Here is a 24,371-nt window from a genome sequence, read left to right as displayed (position 1 = left end):
AATATGTAAATATTACAAAAATATATATAAGCATTATTGTTGTCGAAACAATTTATGCAAGAGCAAAATATATAACATTTAAGCTCGGACAGTAAATCTCTCAAAATTCAATGAAAATAATGATTTAAATATAAACACTCGATTTCAATAAAATACATTAATAAAGTATAATTATAAGTTATAATTTTACAAAAATATATACAAAAATATTACAAAAATATATATAAGCATTATTGTTGTCGAAACAATTTATGCAAGAGCAAAATATATAACATTTAAGCTCGGACAGTAAATCTCTCAAAATTCATTGAAAATAATGATTTAAATATATACACTAGATTTCAATAAAATACATTAATAAGGTATAATTATAAGTTATAATTTTATAAGTTTTTAAAATATTTTTTTGTAAATATTTAAATATTTTTTTTTAGTAAATATATTATATAAAGATATTGAGATAAAGTAGACATTTAACTCAGAAAAATTGCTTTTATAGTTTTACATTAATAATTCCATTTATAACACCATCTTTCATGATGAAGTCATTCATGATATATATAGGTGTTATCGACTATCAAGATAATTAAAGAAAATTAAGGAAGATTGAAGTGCAGTATGGTAGGTTAGTATGATAGGCGTAGTATGGTAGGTTTTAACTGGTTCACTGGTAATCACACATATATGTGTAGGAGAAAAAAGTGCCACAACTAATAAGCACACATATATGTGTTCGCTATATATCTCCGCCAGTTTTAAATGGATTTACATGAAACTTGCTACCCTTATGTTTTTTGGATCGCTGATTAAGAATTTGAGATCAAATTTGAGAAATTTAAAATGGCGGATCCAATATAGTGGCTTTAAGTGACTAACTTTGATATTCCATTACAGATACAGAACAAACTTGGTATGATTCCATGGATACTCCGTTTCCTAACAGCACAAATTGACGTCTAGAGTACGTCCTGAGAACGTCCTGGGGACGTTTCTACGTCTTCAGGAAATCTGTGGGACGTTCCCAAGAGATTTTGTGCTGTATGGGTTATTAGCTAGTGAAATATTATGAATTTTATATTATAAATTATAAAATGAAACAATGTAAAAATATATTCAGAATTGACTTTAGAGAAAATTTGACCCTGGAAATATAATAAACGATATAAAGGATATTAGTTTTGGGTGCATAGGATAAAAGTACCAGTAACAGGACAAATTTGACCTCGAATTCGTAATCAGTTACCTAAAAAACCCCTCATTAGATAAGCTTTCATGTAAAATGCGGAATTTTTTGTTCTCACCAATTTTGGCACAAAACGTTGGTTTCGAGTTCATCAGAGAACCGGTTAATAACGATAATGTGTCTTGTCTCTTGTCGTCTGTTTGTAGATTAGGCTAATCTATATTCGGATAACCTATAACCTATAGCTTATCTATATCCGGGTTAATCAAGATAATCGTAGTTACACGAATATTTATGAGTCAGATATTTGTTTGGATATGTCCAATTACTTTTTGTATCGGATATATAATTTGGTCGGATATATCCGTTTGTTACTTTTGCGTTGGATACTCCGATAGATATAATTGGATATTTTTCTCAGTATACTGTCGTATTAGATAATCATAAATTTTGCAAAACATCTAGTAAGAAATAAGAATTTAATATTCACGCATTCAATGTAAATTAGTATACACAAATAGATAGAACGGCTTTAATAGTCAATATAATTAATATTGTAGTTTTTGCCAATATAAGTAATAATGTATTTCCTAGAATGCTGAATAAAAAACGCGTTAATAACAATAATACCAGGTGGCGATAAGCTTTTCACAAAAGGTCAGCTAAATTTAGTGCGATTTCAATATAAATTAATGTAGATTTAGTGTCAAAGTCGAGTCTTACATAACGATAATAACAATTATATTGCATGACGAAGCTATTCACACTATAATAAGGCTATTCACAGAGAGTTACTGTAAAAAATATATCAGCGCGACGAGTTAAAAGACTCACGAGTGAACGAGCACGTCCGTTAACTATTTCCGGTTATTGAACAGTTCTTTTTCTCGTTTTTTCCCTTCTCAATCCGCAATATCCTGTAATTGATCCTTAAAAAAACTATCGATCGCTACCCTTTAAATGATAAGATTACATTATATTTAATCTGGATTTTAATGTAAATAAATTATCTTATTGATTCACATTAATCTAGATTGCAATTCAGATTAAACTTCATATAATGTTATTATTTTGAATTCATCATTTTAAATAAATTAAGACCCGGTTGCACCAACATTATTGTGACTTTAACTTAAACATGTATATCTTTATATTTTTTTCTAAATAAATAAAGACAGACATATATTTAAGTCTCGCTTTTAAAATCAAAATAACGTTGGTGCAATCGAGCCTCATACAGATTAATATTGTACAGATTAATCTATACAGTAAAAATGTCTAATAGACATCTTAGAGACGTCTGAAAAATATCTTACTCGTTTTAGACGTTTTAAGTTGTCATACACAGAAAAATACATACGGCATTCAAATAAATATTACTTGTTTTAAATATTCCATAAGTTTATGTATTATGTGATAGTAAATATATCATAAATACATCATAAGCATTCAATTTATTCAAAATACATTCTGAATTCTAATAAATTTAGCATTTCATTTTTCCTCGATAGACTGAATTTTTCTTTCGATAAAGTTATAAAGAGAGAATTAATTCTTCTTTTGAGTATATAATAATATGTATAAGCTTTTCTAAAATTAGTAATGCGTGTGTGTATGAATATATTTTATCCTTACAAAGAAACCTTGTAAACCCGAAAATTCAGACTTTAATGAAACTTTAATGAAACTTGGCTCTAATTAAAATGTCGATTGGATAAATAGATGAATTTAAAAATTTTCAGATGAAACGGAAAAACACTTTGATGGGATGAAATTATTCTTTAAAAATACAAAGGTCTTCGCTTTTCTCAATATATCTCATAAACTAAATGAAATGTCGGGGAATGTTTTATACAAGAGCTTATAGAAAAAATATCTCTATTGAACTATGCCATACATTATTCGGAAAAAGATTATTTTTGAAACTTCATCGTTTGTACTTTCTGTATGAAAGAGAGAGCATCTATGAATTTATAATAATATAAATTTTTTTCTATAAAATTTTTGTATAACATTTTTTAATATTTCATTTTGAAAGAATTTACTAGATATATTGAAAAAAAGCGAAAGCTTCTGTATCTTTGAAAGATGGTTTTACCCTTTTAAATGGTTTCTCCGCTCCAACAGAAAATTTCTAAATTCACTTGTTTACCCAAATTATACTTATACCAAATTTCATAAGCATTTGAATTTTCGGAATCCCTTGTTAGAAAAGAACACTTAAATATTTATATATTTGTAGAAAATTTATCCACAAAAGTAAACTTTATTTCACAGAAACTTAATATGTTATAAATTAATTCCGTAATCTCAGATATTTGCTTATCAATGTCAGATTATTTTATACAATATTATTTTAATTACTTAAGATTATTTTAACAGGAAAATATTTTTGAAGATATCCATTACTTAAAAGAAGAAAAATAAACTGAATAATCGCTATATTATTCCGCGCATAAGACGCATCTTAATGATTGCTCTCATACGTACGGTCTCAAACGCGATGCATAAATAGCGATGATCGACGTATGTACGTCGTAGACCAATCACGTGTGAAACGCGCCAAATTGCTGACTGGCGTTCACATAGAGAGGTACGAAGTTATTCGCCGAAATCGCACGATTTTACAGAAATGGAACGAGAGCTCGGTGCGATGAAGAGTCAAGCGCCAAACTTCGAACTTCAAGGGCCACGTACTGGGGCTACTCGAGACGTCGTTTGCCGGTGGCGTGTTTGAGTTTCCGCGCGTGAAAGTCTACTTAAGCAATCGTGCCAGATATTTCGGTGCACGCACACACGTTCGCACGCACACGTGTATACGTTCGTCTCTGCACGTGCCCTCCAACGACTTCGGGCGACTGTCCGCGCTCACACGCGAATTCCTCGGCGCCGGTGCTCGGGGAGATGCTCGGAGAGCGAAGGCCGACGCAAGACTAAGCGTCATTTGGCTCGCGCGATTGTACGTAAGGCCAACGAGAGGTCCCGAGCCACTTTCTCTGTCGTGTACTTGAGGATCTTATGGTTGCACCAGCTATTTTTTACTTGCTCACCTTGGGCTATGATCCGTACCTATCGGGTTTTACTCTCATTCCCTTTGCTTCTCGTGCGCTGATAGATTTAATTTATGCTGTTAATTTCGGTGCATTGACCGATTACTCGAGATATAGAGAAGACTGCGACAGAAGCAAGTCAGTCCATCATTGTAGGTCTTCGTTTATGTATTAAGTTGGTGGTACAAGATTTGTCATTTTTCTGTTCAATTCTCGTAAGATTTTCAGGTATTTTGAGGAAAAAGAAAAAGAAGAACTATTACTCTTGTAAGATGTGTAAAAATACCGGGGCGATGTTGTTTATTTTATTTGTAAGCATTATTAATTTCTTATAGTTGGATGATTTCTCGTAATTGGATGATTTGATGTTTCCTACACGAAGAAAACTTTGCAGTAGAAATTGTTGTAGAATTTTATAACTGAGAAATAATTCGACATTTTGCAGTAATTTATTATCTTTTCATTTCTCATAAGTTGTATTTATATTTTAGGAACTGAAGTGTGCTACTCTCTTTCTAAAAATTTGCTATGTTTCTCAGTAAAATAGATCTTGCTGACAGTCTATTTCTACATAAAAACATAGTAAAATTGAAAAGAATTTATATAATAAAGGGAAATTATAATATCCTCTCTATGTATGTTATTTGACAAATATGACAAATCTTTTTATCCGCCAAATTAGTATTTAACATGAGAGAAACAGTGAAAAAAGAGTCACAAAATATTATTTTTTGGAACATGATTACGTTTTTTTGTTTCATTAAAATCAGGAAAATATAATCTAAAAAGAGGGAAGTTTTATTTCTGAACTGCCAAGTAAATTTTTGAGTATTCCAAGATTTCATGTTAATATTCTTCATTGTGAGTGAACAAACTTTCCTTGGTCTCACAGTAAACTGAGTGAAAAATCGCCGATTATTGTTTGTATAAGTGTTCTCGAATCTCGATTTTCGGACTAAATCAAATGTATTCAAGAACGTTTTAATCACATCTGCATCTCAAAATTTGCTTTTCAAATTTATGAAAAAAATAACTTATATTCGTATATTCAAATTTAAATTTAATCTGTAAGGAATTAGCATTTCAGTTGAGCCGGCGAATAATTTTACTTGATGCTGCGACGATTAACGTTCGCGTTTATCGCGTACGATTTATTAATTCACAACCCGAGTCCACATCTGTGTTCTATAACCGTGAAGCATCCTAATTTACTCAGCTACTTAAGCTGCTCCTCTTGTAGAACCGTCTGGACTTCAAGCGCACGCAACGTTGCGACACAGCAGCTGCATAACAGCGTAACTTTGCACACAAACATCGAAGCCGGAGGGGTTCTTGAGATACGATTGCGCGGCTTGCATCATGAGCAATTTTATTAATGACTCTTTCGTAGCTTCTACATTCACTCTCAAGCTCGAGATTGAGCGTCAACACATCATTGGCCTATGACAAAGCTTATTGACTTAGTCGAGCGTAAACACAGTTGGTGGCACACATTCCTTTCAAACCTTTGAAACCTTCAATTTTGTGCATACTAACATGCATTTTCATCGATCTGCAACTTGCTCAAGTAAATGATTGAGCTCAATTTTATGATCGAAACGTATCAAATATCAGTATTTGACCGGATAACAAGACTGACAAAAACGTCGAAAATTGATATTGAGAACTTAATATTGCGCGAGTTTACACTATATACTAGTATAACTAGTAAAATGGCAATAACATGCGGTGCAATTAGATTAATAATGTTTTATAAACGTACAAAATACTTTTTACTTAAAAAAAATTTAATCTTACCAAATATAAATCTCACTATACTAAGAAAAGAATACTTAAAAATTTATTTGTGAGATATAAAGTTTATTTCTGTGAAATTAAATTCAGTTCTATGAAATAAGCTCTTATCCCACAAATAAATTTTTGAGTATTTTTTTTAGTACATTTTCTTAGTATTTTTTTTTCTTTTAACACTACTTAATGTCTTTAAATTGCAGAAGACGCACAAAATGACACTTATATATTTTAAAAAGATCTTTCGGCAAAGTTAATAGGTTAGTAGGTTAAATAGAATCAAAAGAGATTGCTGTTAGCAACAAACAGATATTAGGTCAGAATTTCGACATCGAGAAATCGTTTAAAGTCAATTGCTTACAGTTGATTGCTTTAATTCACACTTACGCGCTTACGAAGTTCTAGACAATCTGACTCTGCGCAGATACGGGATTTTTATGAATGTTGTATGATAATTCTGTACAATAATGAAACGATGATTGCATGTTTCTTACACGATGTAGACGAAACTATACATGAGGAATGATAGACTCGCTTTTGTCACACTGACAGAAAAAAATATCAAAAAGTAAATATTTTTGTGATAGATATTAACAGCATATATTTACTTATACTAATATTTATATTTATTTATAATACTTATACTATATACTTATACTATATACTATATACTTATACGTATAATACATATACTAATAACTAATACTAAAATATGTTTTAAATAATAAAATATACGTGTTTTCTTAAAACTTTAAGATCTTAGTTTAAAAAAAAATAGTCGCAAAATATTAGTTTTTGGAACATGGTTACGTTTTTTATTTCATTAAAATCAGGAAAATATTATAAAGAGGGAAGTCTTATTTCTGAACTACCAAGTAAATTTTTGAGCATTTCAAGATTTCGTGTTAATATTCTTTATTGTAAATAAATAAACTTTCCTTAGTCTCATAGTAAATTGAGTGAAAAATCGCGTGAAAAATATTGTTATTTGTATAAGTGTCTTCGAGTCTTGATTTTCGGACTAAATCAAATATATTCAAGAACGTTTCAATCACATTTGCGTCTCAAAACTTACTTTTCAAATTTATGAGAAAGATAACTTACATTCATATATTAAAATTTAAATTTATTGTGTAAGGAATTAGCATTTATCGCTTCAGTTGAGTCCGGCGATTAATTTCACTTGGCGCTGCGACGATTAACGCTCGCGTTTATCGCGCACGATTGAAAAAAGTACTTATTTATTTTACTTAAATATAAGAATTTAGATTTAAGTAAATATGTTGTTTAGTAACCCATTAAATAAACATTTATTAATTTTTAAATATTTCTTTTTCAATCCGTGCGAAGCGCCTTACATAGATTTAATGAAATATAATTAAATAAAATAATAAATCAAAGTTAGTGTAAATGAATCAATATAAATGTAAGAATAATAATTTTTATTAATAAATTTTAAAGAGAGTTATATAACGAAAGTTACGTTATATACGACTATGTATTCGTGCATGATCTTCTTTTTCTAAAGTGAAGATTCATGCGTCTCATGTGAGAAAGGCGAAAGTCTTCGCGGATGATTGCGAATGACGCAACGGAAATCGCAATTTACATTCTGTGTGAGATAGTACGGCTATTTTAAATGTGATAATGATTATAATAACAATAATAATAGCAGCAGCAACATCAAGACAATAACAACAACAACGATAATTTAATTTTACTGTTTAAACTTTTTATTTAAATAGGAGGAATAGTAATGTTATATGCTTTATTGGACGCTGAAACTATGTAAATAAGATATATAAATTTCATAGTATTTGTTAAGAATAGTGTACATATTTATGAAGAAATTGACCAGAAGACACGACGACGATTACGACTACCTTGATTGTGTTAGAATAATTATAAACTCTCTGATCTTGCGAATTTCTTTAGAAGCAGATCATGAACAGTGTATAGATCTCATGTCTATTCATAAAGCGATCATGATATGTTCTTAAAGAAATTCGCGAAATCAGAAAACTGAATTATTTCGTTGGTCAAGGAGGCCTGCAAGTCAGTTGCAAAATTGTCGTCGTGCTCTGCCTTTATAAATATATGGAGAGAATTTAATAATGAATTTATAATGAAAATTACTACAGAATTTTATAATGGAATAGAAATAGAACGGCATTTTCTGCAGTAATTCATTATCTTTTCATTTCATATGTGTAACTTATGTATTTTAGGAATTAGAATTATAAAATTTGCTATGTTGCTAGAAACGAGATATAGTGAAACAAAAATTCCAGTAAAATTGACCACGAGAGATAAACTTTACTGACAGTCTATCCCTGCATTACTAAAAGCATAGTAAAATTAAAAAAATTTGTATAAAAAAAAATTATAATATTCTCCAATGATTAATTATGTCTCTTTGATATACAATTATAAAATAAATGAGCCAAGAGGTAAACAAATAAAAAGTTGCGTGGAAATTAACTTTTAATAAAAATCTCTCAAATTTTTTTTGTTCAGGAAACATAAACGTTCCGGTTTTAGAAAAAATCTTAGAGATGGTCCTTTAGATCTTTTTTAGCATCATAAATATATTTTTCTTTATAGTATAGATTGCTTGTATATTAGTTAGATGTACAAAATCGCTTATGAAACATCGCATGTGGTATTTACAAATATTTTTTCAAAATTGAAAAATAATCGCGGTAGATAAATTTTTTCTTGTCTCTTTTCTTGTCTAATTTTTTTGCATTTAGTTAACAATTATTGTAGTATAACTTAAACGTATAGTCTTTTACTCCAAATGATTGTTTGGATTAAGTTGATTCAAATTAAGTGGAATTAGTTGTCATGCGTTGCGAGATCGTCACGTAGCTATGATGTGACTTACGTAAGAGTATGAAAGCATATGCGATGATGTATTATGTTATATGTGTCACAACAGTGAGTCTGCGAAAGGTCTTAGAGAGAAGAGAGAGAAGAGAGCTTCAAGTTATTATTACAAAGTTTGTGAGGATTATTGCATTTTAATTGTGGTCAATTTTACTGGAATTCTTATGTTTTACTATATCTCGTTTCTAATACATAGCAAATTTTATAATTCCAATTCCTAAAATACATAAGTTACACGTATGAAACGAAAAGATTATAAATTACTGCAGAAAATACCGTTCTATTTCTCCATTATAAAATTCTGTAGTAATTTTCACTATAAATTCATTATTAAATTCTTTCCATATATTTATAAAAACAAAGCACGACTATAATTTTGCAACTGACTTTTAGTTCAATGATTGCTTATTGTTTCTTATCATAAGATATCATTAACTTTAATGAAATACTTGAAACCTTAAAATAGAAATTATATGTCTTATTTTCTTTACATGAAAGACATACGACAACCAATTAGTATAGGATAGATAATCACATTTGCACGACTTCGCTTACAACTTAATAACTTTTTTGTATATATTAAATAAATAAATAAAATAAATATAAATAAATAAATAAATAAATAAATAGATAAATAGATAAATTAAATATATATAAAGATAATATTTTTCCCTTTCACTTGAATCTTGTTATATCTACATGAAAATGTACACAGTATTAAAAAATATTGTATGCATCTTTTTTTAATCAGTATGTAAAAAGTGCGATAACTAGACCCAGTATGTCTTATTTTCTGAAAAAGAGCATGTGATTCAATTGACAGCTTATCAGTACAAGACTATAAAATAAGTATTTCCAAGGTTTCGAACAAAGTCTCTTCTTTTTCGCAATTTCCGCTTTTCGAACCACTGTGCGTTGCGTTAGGATCACAAAAACTGGCGGTCGGTAACGCGCTTCTTCGATGATGCTCGGGACGGCTAGTCGGCGCTGCTCGAGCCGATCAATTACGCGGATGTTGCGCGATTTTACATCGGTCTTTGGATCCTTCGAATGCCGTGCGGGGAACGAATGAGCGCGGACTCATAGGTGGGGAATCCACATGCTTGAATCCGGCTCTCGGAGAAGAACGGAGCAAACCGACCGGCCGACCGAAAAGCAAACGAGGACGGGCGAGCGGAGGCGCGCGCAGCGCCTCTCTTTCACTTCACACACTGACACATCTTCGCGTTCCTGAGGGCCTTCCAGGCAACCTGAGGCGATCGCCGGTTGCCACGAATCGGCGCTTGACCATTCGCCGTGTTCCCCTTACGGTGCACGATAGCCGCGCTTCGGACGCGTCGCCGACGCGCTCTCCAGCGAGCCCGGTACCGTCGCTTCCGTTGTCTACGTTCGCCCCAAGTACGCGGAACAGGTGAAAGAAAACGAGTGACAACCGGTAGAATCTTCCTCGTGGAGGATCTTCCACTTCGAGCGGAATCGGAGGAACCTCCGTGGCAGTGCCTGGTCTTCATGAAGTTTTGGAGAACGCGCTCGATTCCGCACTCCGCGAGTTCGCGCAGCACGTCTCGCTCCGGTCCCAAGGACCGTCTCTCGTTCGATCGTCTGTTCATCTCGTGGCATCGAGTGACGGATTAACCCTTCGAATGTGAAGCCCTTCAAAAACGAACGATCGCTGAAGACGGAGCACTTTGGGCTGTCGTAAGTCAATCGGTGGGAGAGACCACTTGTTGGAAAATTGCAAGCAACGATTCGAGGCAAAGGAAATTTTACTCATTAGGTTGATGCAAAAAGTTGTCATTTTTTTCTACTAAATTCTCGTGAGAAGTCTGGACATTAAAAGAAAAATAGGAAGTCCTCGTTAGATCATTTGTTAGAAAATGGAAAGCAACAGGTTGAGGCAAAAGAAATTTTATTTATTAGGTTAATGCAAAAAATTAGACATGTTTCTATTAAAAGGGAAATAGAAAGTTTTTTCCTTAGATGTCTAAAAAAATATATCCTACACAAGTTAGTGTCGCCTATTTTATTCATATAAAGATGATAAAATTATTTTTGGATAATTATAAAATTATTTCCTATAAAATTTGTGAATCTTCGTGCGATATTGGATAATTTCTTCTATTTTATTTGATATAAACATGATAAATCTTTTACGCCAACCCGATATTACCGTCCTTGAAATACACGAAAGATCATGCATTTTAGTTCTTATTGCAACAGTTGATAAGTGTTGAACATTACTTGATTAAAGTTTTCCTTGATTAAAATAATTGACAAGTCAATCATTAAAATTAATCTGTTCTTATACTACTACAAAACTTAATCCTTAGTCTTTAACACTGCTATAAAACTGTGTATTTACTTTACTATAAAACTTAGTCAATCATAACTGTAACTCGTGCTAAAAGTATAAACTGAAGAAATACGCGGCTATAAAGTCCGCATCAATAACATTTGCCGGAAGTATACGCGCTTCCATAGCATTTAAAAGATTAAGCAACTCTCCGGAAGGTCAACGGTGTCTTTGAACCGATGATGATGACGACGGCAATTTCGCGATGACGCATTTCTTTACAATTTATAGAGTAATGATAAATACACGAAGCGATGGACTGAGCGCGATGTTGAGATACAATTATTGATCGATCATGAATGATTATATCTCGCACAAGGTGATTTTGTCCTCGATGACTCACGTTCTCGAGAATATCGTATATAGAAGAAGAAGTATAGTTTAGGTTAATTAGGTTTAATAGTTATATAAATATTTAGGGTACATTTCTATTTTAAATCATCTCTTGATACAAAACTGACTTGTAGAACTCGTTCTTTTTGCACAAAGATTAGGCAAGATTCTAGGCTACAAGAGTGTATAGTTATATTGGGGAAAAGTAAAATATCTTGCTCAAAATAAATAACAAATTGAAATAACGAAAATTATAATCATTGACACTCTTGTCACAATGATTGGCATTGTCACAGTGATCAGCAGCGATTGGCATTTATTAGAGGTATATCAAATAAATATGTCACAATTTAGAGCTAGTTAATGACCGAAACTATGCGCTTAATCTGCGCTGCTAAACGATTTATTAGATAAATGTGTCTACACACATCAGTATTAGAGATATGCGAACTATTCGAATTCCAATCAAGTGAAATTCGATTCGATTCAAATTCGAATCCCTATGATTCGAATCCGAATAATTTGAAAATTTCGAATCGAAAAGATTCGAATACGGATCGCGCACATTAGCATTAACGAAGAATTATTCTAAGATATCCAGATATGAGAATTAGCACGACTTGAAAAGTTTGCTATATATTAAGAATTTTTTCAAAAATATTCAAAGAAAATAATAGTTTCTAGATAAACTCTTATCAACAACTGTCGGGTCGATATGTGTCGTTGCGCAGCTTTCAAGGCTGGAACTGTATTCCATACATGTTTACCGACTATATATTATATATTTCTTATCTTAAAATGAATTATTATCACATGATCAATGTTATCTCTCTCTGTTAGTTACTGAAGTCACTATTTTCATGTTGAATTCAATGATTATGTTAATTAAAAGTTCTTTTAACGATTCGATTCGATTCGACATAAAAAGTCTTTGATTCGCACATCTTTAATCAGTATATTGGCGGCCTCTGATTACTATCTAGTGAATTAATCAACACTGCAATTTTACTAATTGTTCTTTGATAGATCATTTTATTCTTTATTATCAACAATTGCATATTTAATGACAGCAGCTGGTCTGTTTAAATGTTAATGTACTATACTAATCATTATATCCCTGCCAATCACTATACTTCTTCTTCTATGTTACACATATACATCATTACATATATATTATTATTATTATTAGCATTATTATTGTTATATTATACCGAAAACGTACTTTTTACCTCCGGTAAATTTCGCTCGGGTGTCGTATTTCATAACGGAACTCCGATTTGAATCTTTGTTTCTCCACATCTGCACTAATTATATCGATCTCGATTAGTTGTGCCTTACCGATGTAATGATATTCTAATTTAAGCCTGTCGTGAACGTGCGCGTAGTTTATTGTGCGCAATGTGTAATAATGTAGAGACGTTTTTGTATCGTGAAGTGTTTTAATTGAACTTCTCGTCATACGAGATTTATATATGGTATTTTAATTATACTTCTCGTCATACGAGATTTACATATACGAGTTATATATAGAGAGAAATTATGGCCTCGTTTTATATGACATTTTTGCAATTCTTTTATGTTTTATACTAGTAAAAGAATAAGTTGTCAGTCGAGTGTACCTTGCTAGAGAACGTAATAAATTTTAAGTAGATTAATTAAGTAGATTATCTTCCTACATGGAGAGAAAATTTTATAGAAAGAATTATAGAATTTTTTAGCCAATGAATGGATAGCGCAATCTGCATTGATTTGGTATTTGTCTTTTTATTTTATATATGCTATCTATATTTTAGAAACCGAAATGTGTTATTAAAAGATTTGCCATGTTCCTTACTGGTTCTATTCCCGCAAAACTGGGAACATAACACAATTAAAAAAATTTATAGGAAAAACAAAAATTAAAATATTCTCTCCTTAGATCGCCTGAAAGTCATCCTTTTCATGCAAACATCAGTCCTATCTGAGACATCGTAGTCATTTTACCTTTTCTTATAACACATATACATATTTACACAAATACATAAACATATTTACTTTTAGAATCATTAAAAAAATGAATATCTGACTGCGAATAACATTTACATTTATATTTACATTTAGTAAAATTAGTCAAAGGAGTAAAAATTCTAAGTTATAAATATAGAAGTAGAAGAAGATTCTCTCCGTATACAATATATAAATATAAGACATGATAATTAAAGCAGAATGTCGATTATATGTTTCCCACGGAAATTCTATAATACTTACGGAATTCTATAATAATTTTTATCAGAAAATTTCCTCCGACCATCGTATACATGAAGAATGTTGTAATTCTTTTCTTCATATAAATTCTTTTCAATTTTATTATATTTTCAGTAGTGCAGGGATAGACTGTCAACAAATTTTAGCAATTATATCAAATTTTTTGATAGCACATTTCAGTTTTTAAAATATAAATAGCACATACGAAATAAAAGGATGATGAATTCCTGCAGATTATTGATCTATTCCTTGGGATACAAAGTTCTGTAGTAATTTTTACTGTGAAATTCTCTCTGTATATAGTATATCCGAAATTACGGTGTATGTTTACGTCAAGCATTGAGTCAGTGAAATTTTAGCGTAATAGCAAAAGCGCGACGAGACGCAATCGCGACCTTCAGCGTAGCGCGTGTCTTGTCGCTCATCTGTCTTGAACTTGGTTGGGTCGCGATTATTCGGCACGTTCCTTGTGGGTTGGCGCTAATTATTCTTCGTTACGTCTTCATTCCAGCACTTAGTATCGACACGTCCGTGCAGAACGTGATAAACAGCATGGCTGAGGCATGCTTCGCGAGTATCAAGAGCCGATTTATCTGATGCAAATATTATGGTTCCGTGTTCCTTCAGTAGAATATCGGTGAAGTTGCAAATTTGACGTTTGATGTGCACATGTGTGGTATATTTTACTGACCCGAAACATATGTTTAGAAACTCTCAATCACTATTACATTACTATGGCTATTAAATTTTTTATTTTTTTCAAGTGCCAAGAGTCATCTGCATGTTATCTACGACCATCATCTGCTATTTTTTTTTTTATTTTTTCAACATTCAAGCATTAAACATTTCTTTTCATTCAACCTTTCTTTATATTTTAATTATTAAAATATAAATAGCATATATGAAATATGAAAGGAGAGACTTACTGCAGGAGGTTGGTCTATTCCTCGACCACAAAATTCTATAGCAATTTTTATTATAAAATTCTCTAAATTCAGTAGAAAAAGCAATCTTGCGCTGTACTGTCAGTAACCTTTCAACTGTTATAAGATTTTCTGCTAAACAACATTAACAGCTCACACTTTTCCAACATATTTACCAAGTTCAGTGTACTAAAAATATATCGCAAGAAATGACGACTTAGTATACTTATTGGAGAAGCATAAATTTGTTGAAAATGCATAAACAGCTAATATCGCAGAAAATGTTGCGACAGTTACAAAACTGCTGACAGCGTAGTGCAAAGCTATTTCTTGTCTTGAACGCAGTCAATGATGTTTAATATTAACGGATATAACGAAAACCTTTATTCTGAGCTTTATTTTATTGGTGAAAATATCTTTAAGAGTCGATTTTTAATAGTAATTTCAACTGAGATTTAATTTTAAGTTCTGTCTAAAGACATCAAACGCATCATTAGCATAGAGTTTAAACTTAAATCTAAGTTTAAACAGCTATTGAAAAATCAGTTTTAAGTGTATTTAATTTTTTAATTGGTCTGTAAACATTTACAAGCGCTTTTATTGATAAAAGTGAGTTGAGAATAAGAGCCAAAATACATTGCGAGAAAAACATGGTTGATCTAAGATTATTAATTATACTTTTTGTTTATTCTAATATGAAAACGATAGCAGTAATATGCATATATGATTATTATCATTAACTTAGTAGAATTTAATAAAAAAACATTGTAGGTTTTTTAGCCATAATTTATAATAATCAGTTCTCTATGTGATTACAGTTAGAAATTTCAAATATTTTCTTTCTTAGTGCATGTAAACAAGAATGAAATAGTTATGAATTATATATTTATATTTGAAGCAGCGTAACCTTGTTGATCGCCACTGTGGATTCCGTTGATAGCCGTTGCGGTGAATTCGAAGAAACACCGGCACTCACATATCGTATCTCACATCTCGCTTGGGTCGCTCTTGCGACCACAAGCGCGCTAAAGAACAAGATATTTGTCTACATTGTGGTGCGCGACCGAGCACCTGCGTATTTCTTGTGCTATGACCGTAACATTGGCCCAGAAAGTCGCGGCGCAACTCGCTCCTTATTGTTTGCGTCGACCGCGGGGGGAGAGGGATAACGCGAGGAATAAATAACAGAACTCGCGGAAAAATAAAGGCGCGATCGTTCAGGTAATGCGAACCTGCTGACAGGTTCAGTCGGGAGAGATATCTGTTGCTGGCAGTCATAATTATCGCGTCATTTTATAACGCAACATTGGCTGGCCGTGTCTAGCCACGAAAACCGGCTTCGGAAGACCGCTATCAGGGATAAATATTAACGAGTGCTGACTCTCGCTAATATTTACTTCCTCGCGTGTGTTAAGTAAACCAGGTTTTTGTGTCTGCGCGGACAGCCTGCGACCATCTACGGTGCATTTGCTGCTAATGAGCTTGGTAAACGTCCACTTTTACGCGCGCGCGCGCACTTTGTTTATTCGCGTGGAATTTGACGAAATTTTAACACTTCGTCGAGAATTCGTTCCAGGAAAAATTGTTGTTAAATGTTCTCTTTGTATGTAAATCCGTATGCATAACACACTTCAAACAACACAAAATCTCCAAAGGATACCTGGGGACGTTCTCAGGATAAAAGGACGTTATCAGGAGGTTTTTAGAGGATATCTTGTGGAGAGCTATGTTGTTTGGGACGTGCTACATTTAAGTAAACGTTACTTGTTTCAAGTATTCTTCATAAATTTATACAGAATCGCGAATAATTAATTACTTCTTCAATTAATTATCGTGTTTAATTAACAATTAATATGAGCCAATTTAATTGCAGATCGTTCAATTAACAATTGATTACGATAAATTCAATCAAAGGCCGTTTAATTAATGATTAGTTTCAATGAATTTAATTTTAAGGACCATTTAATTGATGCTTAATGTAATCAATGAGCGAAAGTAATCAAAGCTTGTTCAATTAACAATTAAACTTAGCAAGTTTAATCCTCTAGAATCCTAAATATGGATAAAATTTACCCAGAACTTTTTTCAACTTCATTCAATCGCAGTAACATTAATAAACTCATATTCCTCAATGTTTTCTACGCCGATTAAAAACAAAAAAGTATTGAATTCTGATAATTTTTATAAAAATTATGAGTAAATAAAAACGCCCTGGACAAAAGTTAGCCATATTTAGAGTTTACGTAATTTTTTATGTTTACGGTTCTAAGAATCTTAAATATAATAAATAATTGCTTTTTTATGAGAAACTAAAGTTTTCTTAAAGTTTTAAGAAAATGTATGTTCTCTTATTTATAAAAAATATTATATTAGTATAAATATGTCTAAATAAATATTTACTATTAGGCATTTTTTCTCTCAGTGTATGGGGATATATGTTTGTCTGATCAAAAATGGCACGCAGAAAAAGAGAGGAAGGGAGGGAGCGAGTGTGCTTTAGCTTTAGTGTTTGATTTCGAAATAACGCTACCGGCGAATTACAGATTTCGCGAAGTGTGTCGCGCAACACGCTGTATTTTTCTTCTTTTCCGTTTCTTCTTGCAGAATCGATCGCTCGTACGGTCCAGGCGACATTCCGCAGGGAGGTGGTTCAATGCTCGCGGTGGACAAACGATGACAGGATGTCAAGCGTGGCGGATAATTTTACCGATCGTCGTAATATGGAAAGCGGCCGCAAACGGCGCGGACGCGAACGCCGCGTTAATCCCATTAAATGACAAGAAGTCGTTGGAGTCGAACAAATACATCTATTCGTGGACAGGGCCGAACGCCTTGGCCAGGTCGGCCTTGGTGGAGCGACAGGAGAGATTGCAGTATAATTGCGAGCTGGAAAGCAAAGACGCCGATATTGGCGCGTTAACTCCAGAATCGTTCAGGAATATTCTCGTGGACGACTCGCACGAATTGCTTTACTGCTATGTGCCAAAGGTGCCAGACTTTTTGTCGCCTCGTCTCTGAGATTACAATGCCAATCGATCAAAATTGAACTCTGTAATAGGATAATATTTCGTAATTGTCAAAATTACTTAAACGTCTCCGAGATTATTTATAACAGCTTTCAACAATGATTAAGATTAGATTTTGTGACAGGATCAAATTTTATAATTATGAAAATTATTAAAACGCCTTCGAGACTATCTACAACAATTTTCAACAATGTCAATCGATCAAAAATGAATCTTGTGGCAAGATACAATTTCATAATTATTGGAATTATAAAAAAAACATTTAATCATTAAAACACATGAATAAATCCACTCGAATATATTTCTAATCCACCTATCGTTCTTATATACAATATTCCAAATTTTGTTCTTTCTTTCAGCTTTCTTTCATATTTATTTCTTTAGCTTTCCTCTTCTTATCTAATCTTTTCTCTGCTATTCTTTTTCTCTTCATATTTTTTCCTTAATTTTCTTCTATATCTTTATATAGAATTCTATTTTTTCTATAGTTTCATTACTCTACTTTATACTTCTTATTAACTTCATGAAGTGATTTCTTTTTTCTTCATTTCCTGTATGTCTTCTTCAGCTTATATTACCAAGAAGGAGTTTTTCATATCCTATAATCTTTCCTCTTATTCTTTGCACTTCATTTTCTTACTTGCATAGCACTTGTCTCATCAGTCCTTGTCTTTTTCTTCCGTATATCTTTATTATGCTTTTTTATCTCATTGAATAACTAAATTTTTTCTTTTAATTTTTTTTTGTATTTCTTTTTTACTCCATCCTTCGTGTATTTCTGTCTTCTATTATAACCTATTATACATTTCTTCTGTTGATAATTTTCTCTGCATTACCATATTAATTTAAACTTGCTTGTATTACTTACATTATCCTAATTACCCTTTTCTTATGATGTCATAATCTCTATTGCCTATGCACTTTTTCCGTTCTGATTTCCTATCTAATGCCTTGTTTTACTTTTATTTATATACTATTTATACATTTATTCTTACATAATTTCCCCTATCTGATCCCTTATACTTAATTAAGTACGTTAAAATCATTCCAAACTCACGTATTATTAATTTAGGACACCCATTTGCATGTCATCTAAGTTCACAAAAAATGTATCATTCATATAATATATATATTAATATAAAAATATTAAATATATTGACATTTATTATTCACGTTAACTGTATGAATAATGGTTTATACAAATGTAATGTTTGTTCAAATAAAATATCGTTTGAATTTAAGATCAGTTCATATTTTTGAGTCGTCATCAAGTACAAAATGTGTTCAACTTGGCAATCAATTCCGGCTTTTTTCGAGATGAAGCAATGCGTTCTAAACTGAAGCGAATCTCATCTTTCAGGTGGCTTGTACGAATTGGAAGCGCGTGTTGATGATCGCAATGGGAAAATGGGCCGGTAATGATCCTTTAGAAATACCGGCCGACCTGGCTCATTCACCGACTACCTTTCAGAGATTGAGCAATTACACACTGCCTGAAATAGAGAAGAAATTGGCGACGTACGATAAACTGATCGTCGTGCGACATCCTTTGGAGAGGCTTTTGTCGGCCTATCGAAACAAATTGGAGGCCAAAAACGAAAAAAGCGCGAAATACTTCCAAAGCCGTTTCGGCAAAAAAATCGTCAAGGTTAGAATCGTTTTGATTACATTATACCCTTATAGAAATATCATACTAAGAATCATTGATAATTACTTATTTTCAGTATTAAAAATACTGGATAATAAGTAATTATCAATGATTCTTAGTATGATATTTCTATAAGGGTATATTTTGATTGATCTGAAATTTTTATGCCATTTATTGATCAGAGTTATATATATAATCTATTGTTTCTTTCACGTCCTTAAGGGGATGCTGAAATGGATGATAAACTCCAAAAATATCGATAACGTAGAAGCGATTATCACTATAACAATCATAATCATATTATCCTTTTCGTATTTTCTTGTATATATAGATCTTACATAAATGTAGGCTTGTGCTTGTTTTATGATATTTAAAGAAATACCTAACCATTGTAGAAATCTTTTTGCAAACTTTTCGTATATACTTAAATAAAATTATAAAAATATAGCAATGATCTTTGCAATTTTCCTGGACAGCTCGAGATGTCAATTTTGAAATTTTTATCGTTCTCTTTTATCGCATATTGAGCAATGCTTTGATTAATTCTTGCACATACTTTCATTGTGAAAAAGCATTTGTAATTTTATACAACCAACATACTACTTTGCAGAAAAAGTTAGTATTTTGTCGATAAAGTTTTCAAGTATAGTATTCCTCTAAGGCTTCTTGTACTTCGCAGGCTATGGATTTGTGACATTAGAAGTGAGAAATGACATGCTGACGAAAGTTGCGCCATTTCTGAGTAAAGATAAATATGGATGAAAGAGTATTTAAGATTGCTTAAGCACTTGTAAAATTGTCCGTAAGGTATTCCTTTCCCTTGATGATCAATAAATAGTCGTATAATAAATAAGACATGTATTTTGTCTGTATGCTTCATTTTACCACTTATTATACGATTATTTATTAATTGTCAAGGAAAAGAGATATCTTTTGGACAATTTTATAAATTTGCAAGCGCTTTTTTGTCCATATTTATCTTTATTTAGAAATGGTACACAACTTTTGTCAATATATGTCGTTCTCGCTTCTGACGTCACAAATTCAACATGGCTGTGGCGAAATACAAGGAACATTTCAGTTATAGGTAATATGATGGTCATTGAGATTGCTTTATTAGATTCGCGTCTACGTGATTATGTGTCACGTCATTTAGAAAACGTTTAACTGGGAGGTATTTCCGTTCTCAGAAATACAGATCGAATGCGACCGAGGAATCCTTAAAGAACGGCGACGATGTGACGTTTCGCGAATTCGTCAATTTCATCACCGACAATTCCGAAAACGGCACCCGGAACGAGCACTGGAGGCCGATATACGAGCTTTGCCAACCTTGTACAGTTAATTACAATCTTGTGAGCAAGTATGAGAGTCTGGTGGAGGATGCTACAGAGGTCCTCGAGCGGATAGGCGTCACGTCTGTGAGGTGAGTGTTGAGGATAGAGAATGACTAACTCTTAATTCTTATTGTGCACACTTCAGTAGGATCACATAATGGGCACATTGTGGTCTTTGCGCGACCCCAGCTACAAAAATGTTTGCTGCAATGAAATTACTCGCTTTTTTATTTGAAAAATTCCAGGATATATTTCAAACATCTTTTTATACGACGGAATAATTTTTCTAGACGAAATTTGATTTTAAATGAAGAAAAACAATTGGAAAGCGCGAAAAACGCGAAAAATGATTTGATTTGCTCCAAAAATCATAACTGACACAATTTTTGATATTTCAAGGTAAAATTTTAAAAAATAAGACATAATTTCTTTTTAAGAAAAAAATTAGTACAAAGCAGGATTTAAAAAAAAGTATTTCTTTTGAATATCGAAATTAGGATTTTTGTGAAAAAAAGCAAACAGTTCTTCCAAAATATATAGATTTATTTTATTATATTTTATTTTATTTTTTACTTTATTTTGTAGATTTATTTTATTTATTTTTTCTGGGGTCTTTTTGACACCACAGTGCACAATACGGGTTAATCAACCAATTTCCGGATATCGAACTTAAAATATCAGGATTTTTTATTGGTTACAAAATATCTTATAGTATTATTAATTTATATATGATGCAAGAGTACAAGATATATCTTTCCCGAAGATGCACAGTCGTCCAACATGGCGGTTGTTTATTTGACCAATTAAAGATTTGTCCTAAATTTGGAAAGGCAACATGTCTTCTTCCATGATGTACGATAGGTTTGGTTATGTTAATCATCCAAGTATTTAGTAGAATCAGAAAATGACTATTATCATCATTTTTATTTTATATTATATATTTTTATTAATTTATAAAGTTTTATGTTATATTTTTATACATTTTTAAATTTTGTTTTGTATTTTTACTATGGATTTTCATTAATTTTGCATTGGAATGTCGCGTAGTTTTTTGAACAAAAATTTAATCGGTTGTTTCACTATTCGACTACTATTATGCGTAATGTTACACCTGATATATTTACATCATGAATTTATGCACACATTGTTTCTTGTAAAACATATACAATTATACATATATAATATAGATATATTTTGACATTAATTAATAATTTTTGAAATAAATTAGATACATATAAGTTGGTAACTAAAATGTTTATTTACTATTAAATCAACGCACATCAAACAATCGATCGAATATAGTCTTTTACTATTTCTTGATATAAATCATCAGTATCTAAAACTAGACTGATAAAATTCTTGAAATAAAATCAAAGGAACAATCATCATCGGAACACAGAAGTAATGAAAAATCAACATAGAATGCACTTTTTTCTTATCACACAAGTAATATATAATAATAAAATTGTATATTATTTATTTTACTTTATGTGATAAAACGAGACAAATAATGTCCCGCCTGAATTCAGAACGCCTCTATATAGAGAGCCGTAAATCGCGATGTCCCGCAAAATTCGGTTGGTTACCCTAATCAAAGACGGCGCGATAATTGGCGGGCAATAAATTAGAGAAACGCTTCATGTAGCATTAAAACACAAATTTTGTGTGTCTTCCAGTTTCCCGGCTAGACCGCCAAGCAGCGAGCCGACATCGAGAAAATTGGATAGATATTATTCCAATCTGAGCTATAAGCAGCTTCGTAAGCTGGCGGATTTGTACAGATTAGATTTACGGTTGTTCGACTACTCGCTAGAAGACGTACTGGGATTTTCCTTAGCTTGAGTTGTCTCTTAATATTTTATGAGACTAACGCGCGCGGATGTGTTGGACAGATTAATAATATAGCACAAGTAACCTCGTGCACGTTCTTCGATTTGCGTTGAGTAATTCTGCGCTTTCCTGGGAGAGAAAGTTCGATGTTTATTCTTTGATTATGATAATAATAGTGATTTTTTGAGTGCAAATAGTATAAATAATGAAAGACAGATGATAGAAAGAAAGAAAGATAAACAAAAGGTGGTATTATAAAGCCTAGAATTTAAACAGAAATAAGATCTGTTAAGTGAAAATTAGTTGAAACAAACAAACATGAATAATTGTCTCGAGATTGATCAGAACGAGAATTGATATTTTAATAATCGAAGAACGAAATCTCCAAGGTTGGAGAACTTTCAAATCTTAAAATAGTTTCACATATGTCAGGGTCTTTTCTCTTTCAAAGTACAGAATTATTATTACACTATGCAAATACATGTATAGCGTGTCCCGCAGCATTTCACAACGGATTTTTATTCTGTCCGAATGAAATCTGGTATGTACTACCTCGTATCGTGTAATACTATACTGTATCGAGATTTTCTTCCGATCCGTTGCAGCCCGAGTTATCTTTGAGGCTTTTTCTCCAGCCGACTTACAAAATTCCAGTTGCTTTGCAACTGACAATGTCGTGTAACTTGTGTTCATGTTAACATTTCATGCACAACATATTTTAATATCCGTTTCCTGTTGAAATCAATGTTTGATTCGGAAATGTGATAATAATTTATACAAGTAGTATTTACAATAATATTTAATAACATATACATAGAGTGTGCATGTTTATTCACTATATATTTTTTTTAGTTATAATGATCAAACGGGAAAAAGTTTTAAGTGCAATTAACCAGTTTTTAAACGGTAATAAAACAGTAGAATTTTTGAAAACATTGTTTTTTTTTGTAAAAGAGTCAAGATCAGCTACACTTTTTTTTAAATAGAACTATATCTTTTTTATTCGTAGTAGTTATGAAGAAAATCAAAATGAATTCAATAGTAACTCATAATGTTATCTTTTATAGCAAGAAAGAGCGCAGTAAAATAATAATAAGGAATTTCAGTAATATATAATACAAGCATGCAAAAAAATACATCTCCCAATTGATGCGACAAATAAAACTTTATTATTTTGGCGGAGCTTTGTGTTGCAGAAAATGGATTACTTTCAAAACATATCCTGAACACTTAACCTTATTCATTTGTAAAAGAAACATTATTGTATCTTCTGTATCATGTTAATGTATCACGTTATGTAATGTGTAACGTAGCACTGTTAAAAATAAAATTATGAGAGAGAGAGTTACTATTAAATTCGTACTATTGAATTAAGTAAAAATAAAATTATGAGAGAAAGTTACTATTGAATTCGTTTTGATCTTTTACTACGGATAAAAAAGACATAGCTCATTTGGAAAAGTGGAAATAATTTTGATTCTTTACAAAAACAAAAGTTTTCGATATTTTTATTATTGTATGCTTTGCAATTTAAAAACTAATAAATTGCATGGAACTTTTTCATTTGCCCGATGATTGTAACTGGTAAAAAATAGTGAATATAATGAACATCCTGTATGTACATTACTATAAAAATACTACTAAAAATAGTAATAAATCTTATATAATATATTATATAATTATAATATAATATATTATATAATATATAATACAATTTATATATATATATATATATATATATATATATATATATATATATATATA

At 31.6% G+C, this 24,371-nt stretch overlaps 2 protein-coding genes across 7 annotated transcripts in view; one reads left to right on the top strand and one right to left on the bottom strand.

The window, feature by feature from the left end:
• The window catches only part of LOC116849062 (carbohydrate sulfotransferase 11-like), a 55,371-nt gene that overhangs the window by 10,814 nt on the left and 20,186 nt on the right, over positions 1 to 24,371 (top strand). Inside the window, exons 1-5 of one of the 4 annotated variants that reach the window (XM_032825844.1) lie at positions 10,031 to 10,611; positions 17,371 to 17,754; positions 19,153 to 19,440; positions 20,631 to 20,866; positions 22,454 to 22,820. In XM_032825844.1, the coding sequence (XP_032681735.1) occupies positions 17,440 to 17,754; positions 19,153 to 19,440; positions 20,631 to 20,866; positions 22,454 to 22,619 (1,005 nt within the window). In that variant the 5' untranslated portion in view covers positions 10,031 to 10,611; positions 17,371 to 17,439 and the 3' untranslated portion in view covers positions 22,620 to 22,820. Of the gene's footprint in view, positions 1 to 10,030; positions 10,612 to 12,427; positions 16,252 to 17,370; positions 17,755 to 19,152; positions 19,441 to 20,630; positions 20,867 to 22,453; positions 22,821 to 24,371 lie in introns of those variants that run through there. The other 3 variants (XM_032825843.1, XM_032825845.1, XM_032825846.1) reach the window with 3 other exon arrangements.
• LOC116849064 (inactive hydroxysteroid dehydrogenase-like protein 1) overlaps positions 1 to 24,371 on the bottom strand; it is a 40,270-nt gene that overhangs the window by 4,052 nt on the left and 11,847 nt on the right. Inside the window, exon 1 of one of the 3 annotated variants that reach the window (XM_032825850.1) lies at positions 3,881 to 4,127. The exons of 1 other annotated variant lie outside the window; for it this stretch is intronic. The gene's annotated coding sequence lies outside the window, so the exon portion shown is untranslated. Of the gene's footprint in view, positions 1 to 3,673; positions 4,128 to 24,371 lie in introns of those variants that run through there. One more of the 3 variants, XM_032825848.1, reaches the window with a different exon arrangement.

This window comes from Odontomachus brunneus, unplaced genomic scaffold, assembly GCF_010583005.1.
Source record: "Odontomachus brunneus isolate Ranch 3 - 2012 unplaced genomic scaffold, Obru_v1 Obru_scaffold_104, whole genome shotgun sequence".
Taxonomy (NCBI): domain Eukaryota; kingdom Metazoa; phylum Arthropoda; class Insecta; order Hymenoptera; family Formicidae; genus Odontomachus; species Odontomachus brunneus.
Note: the sequence above shows the minus strand (reverse complement) of the source record. Positions and strands in the feature narration are given on the sequence as shown.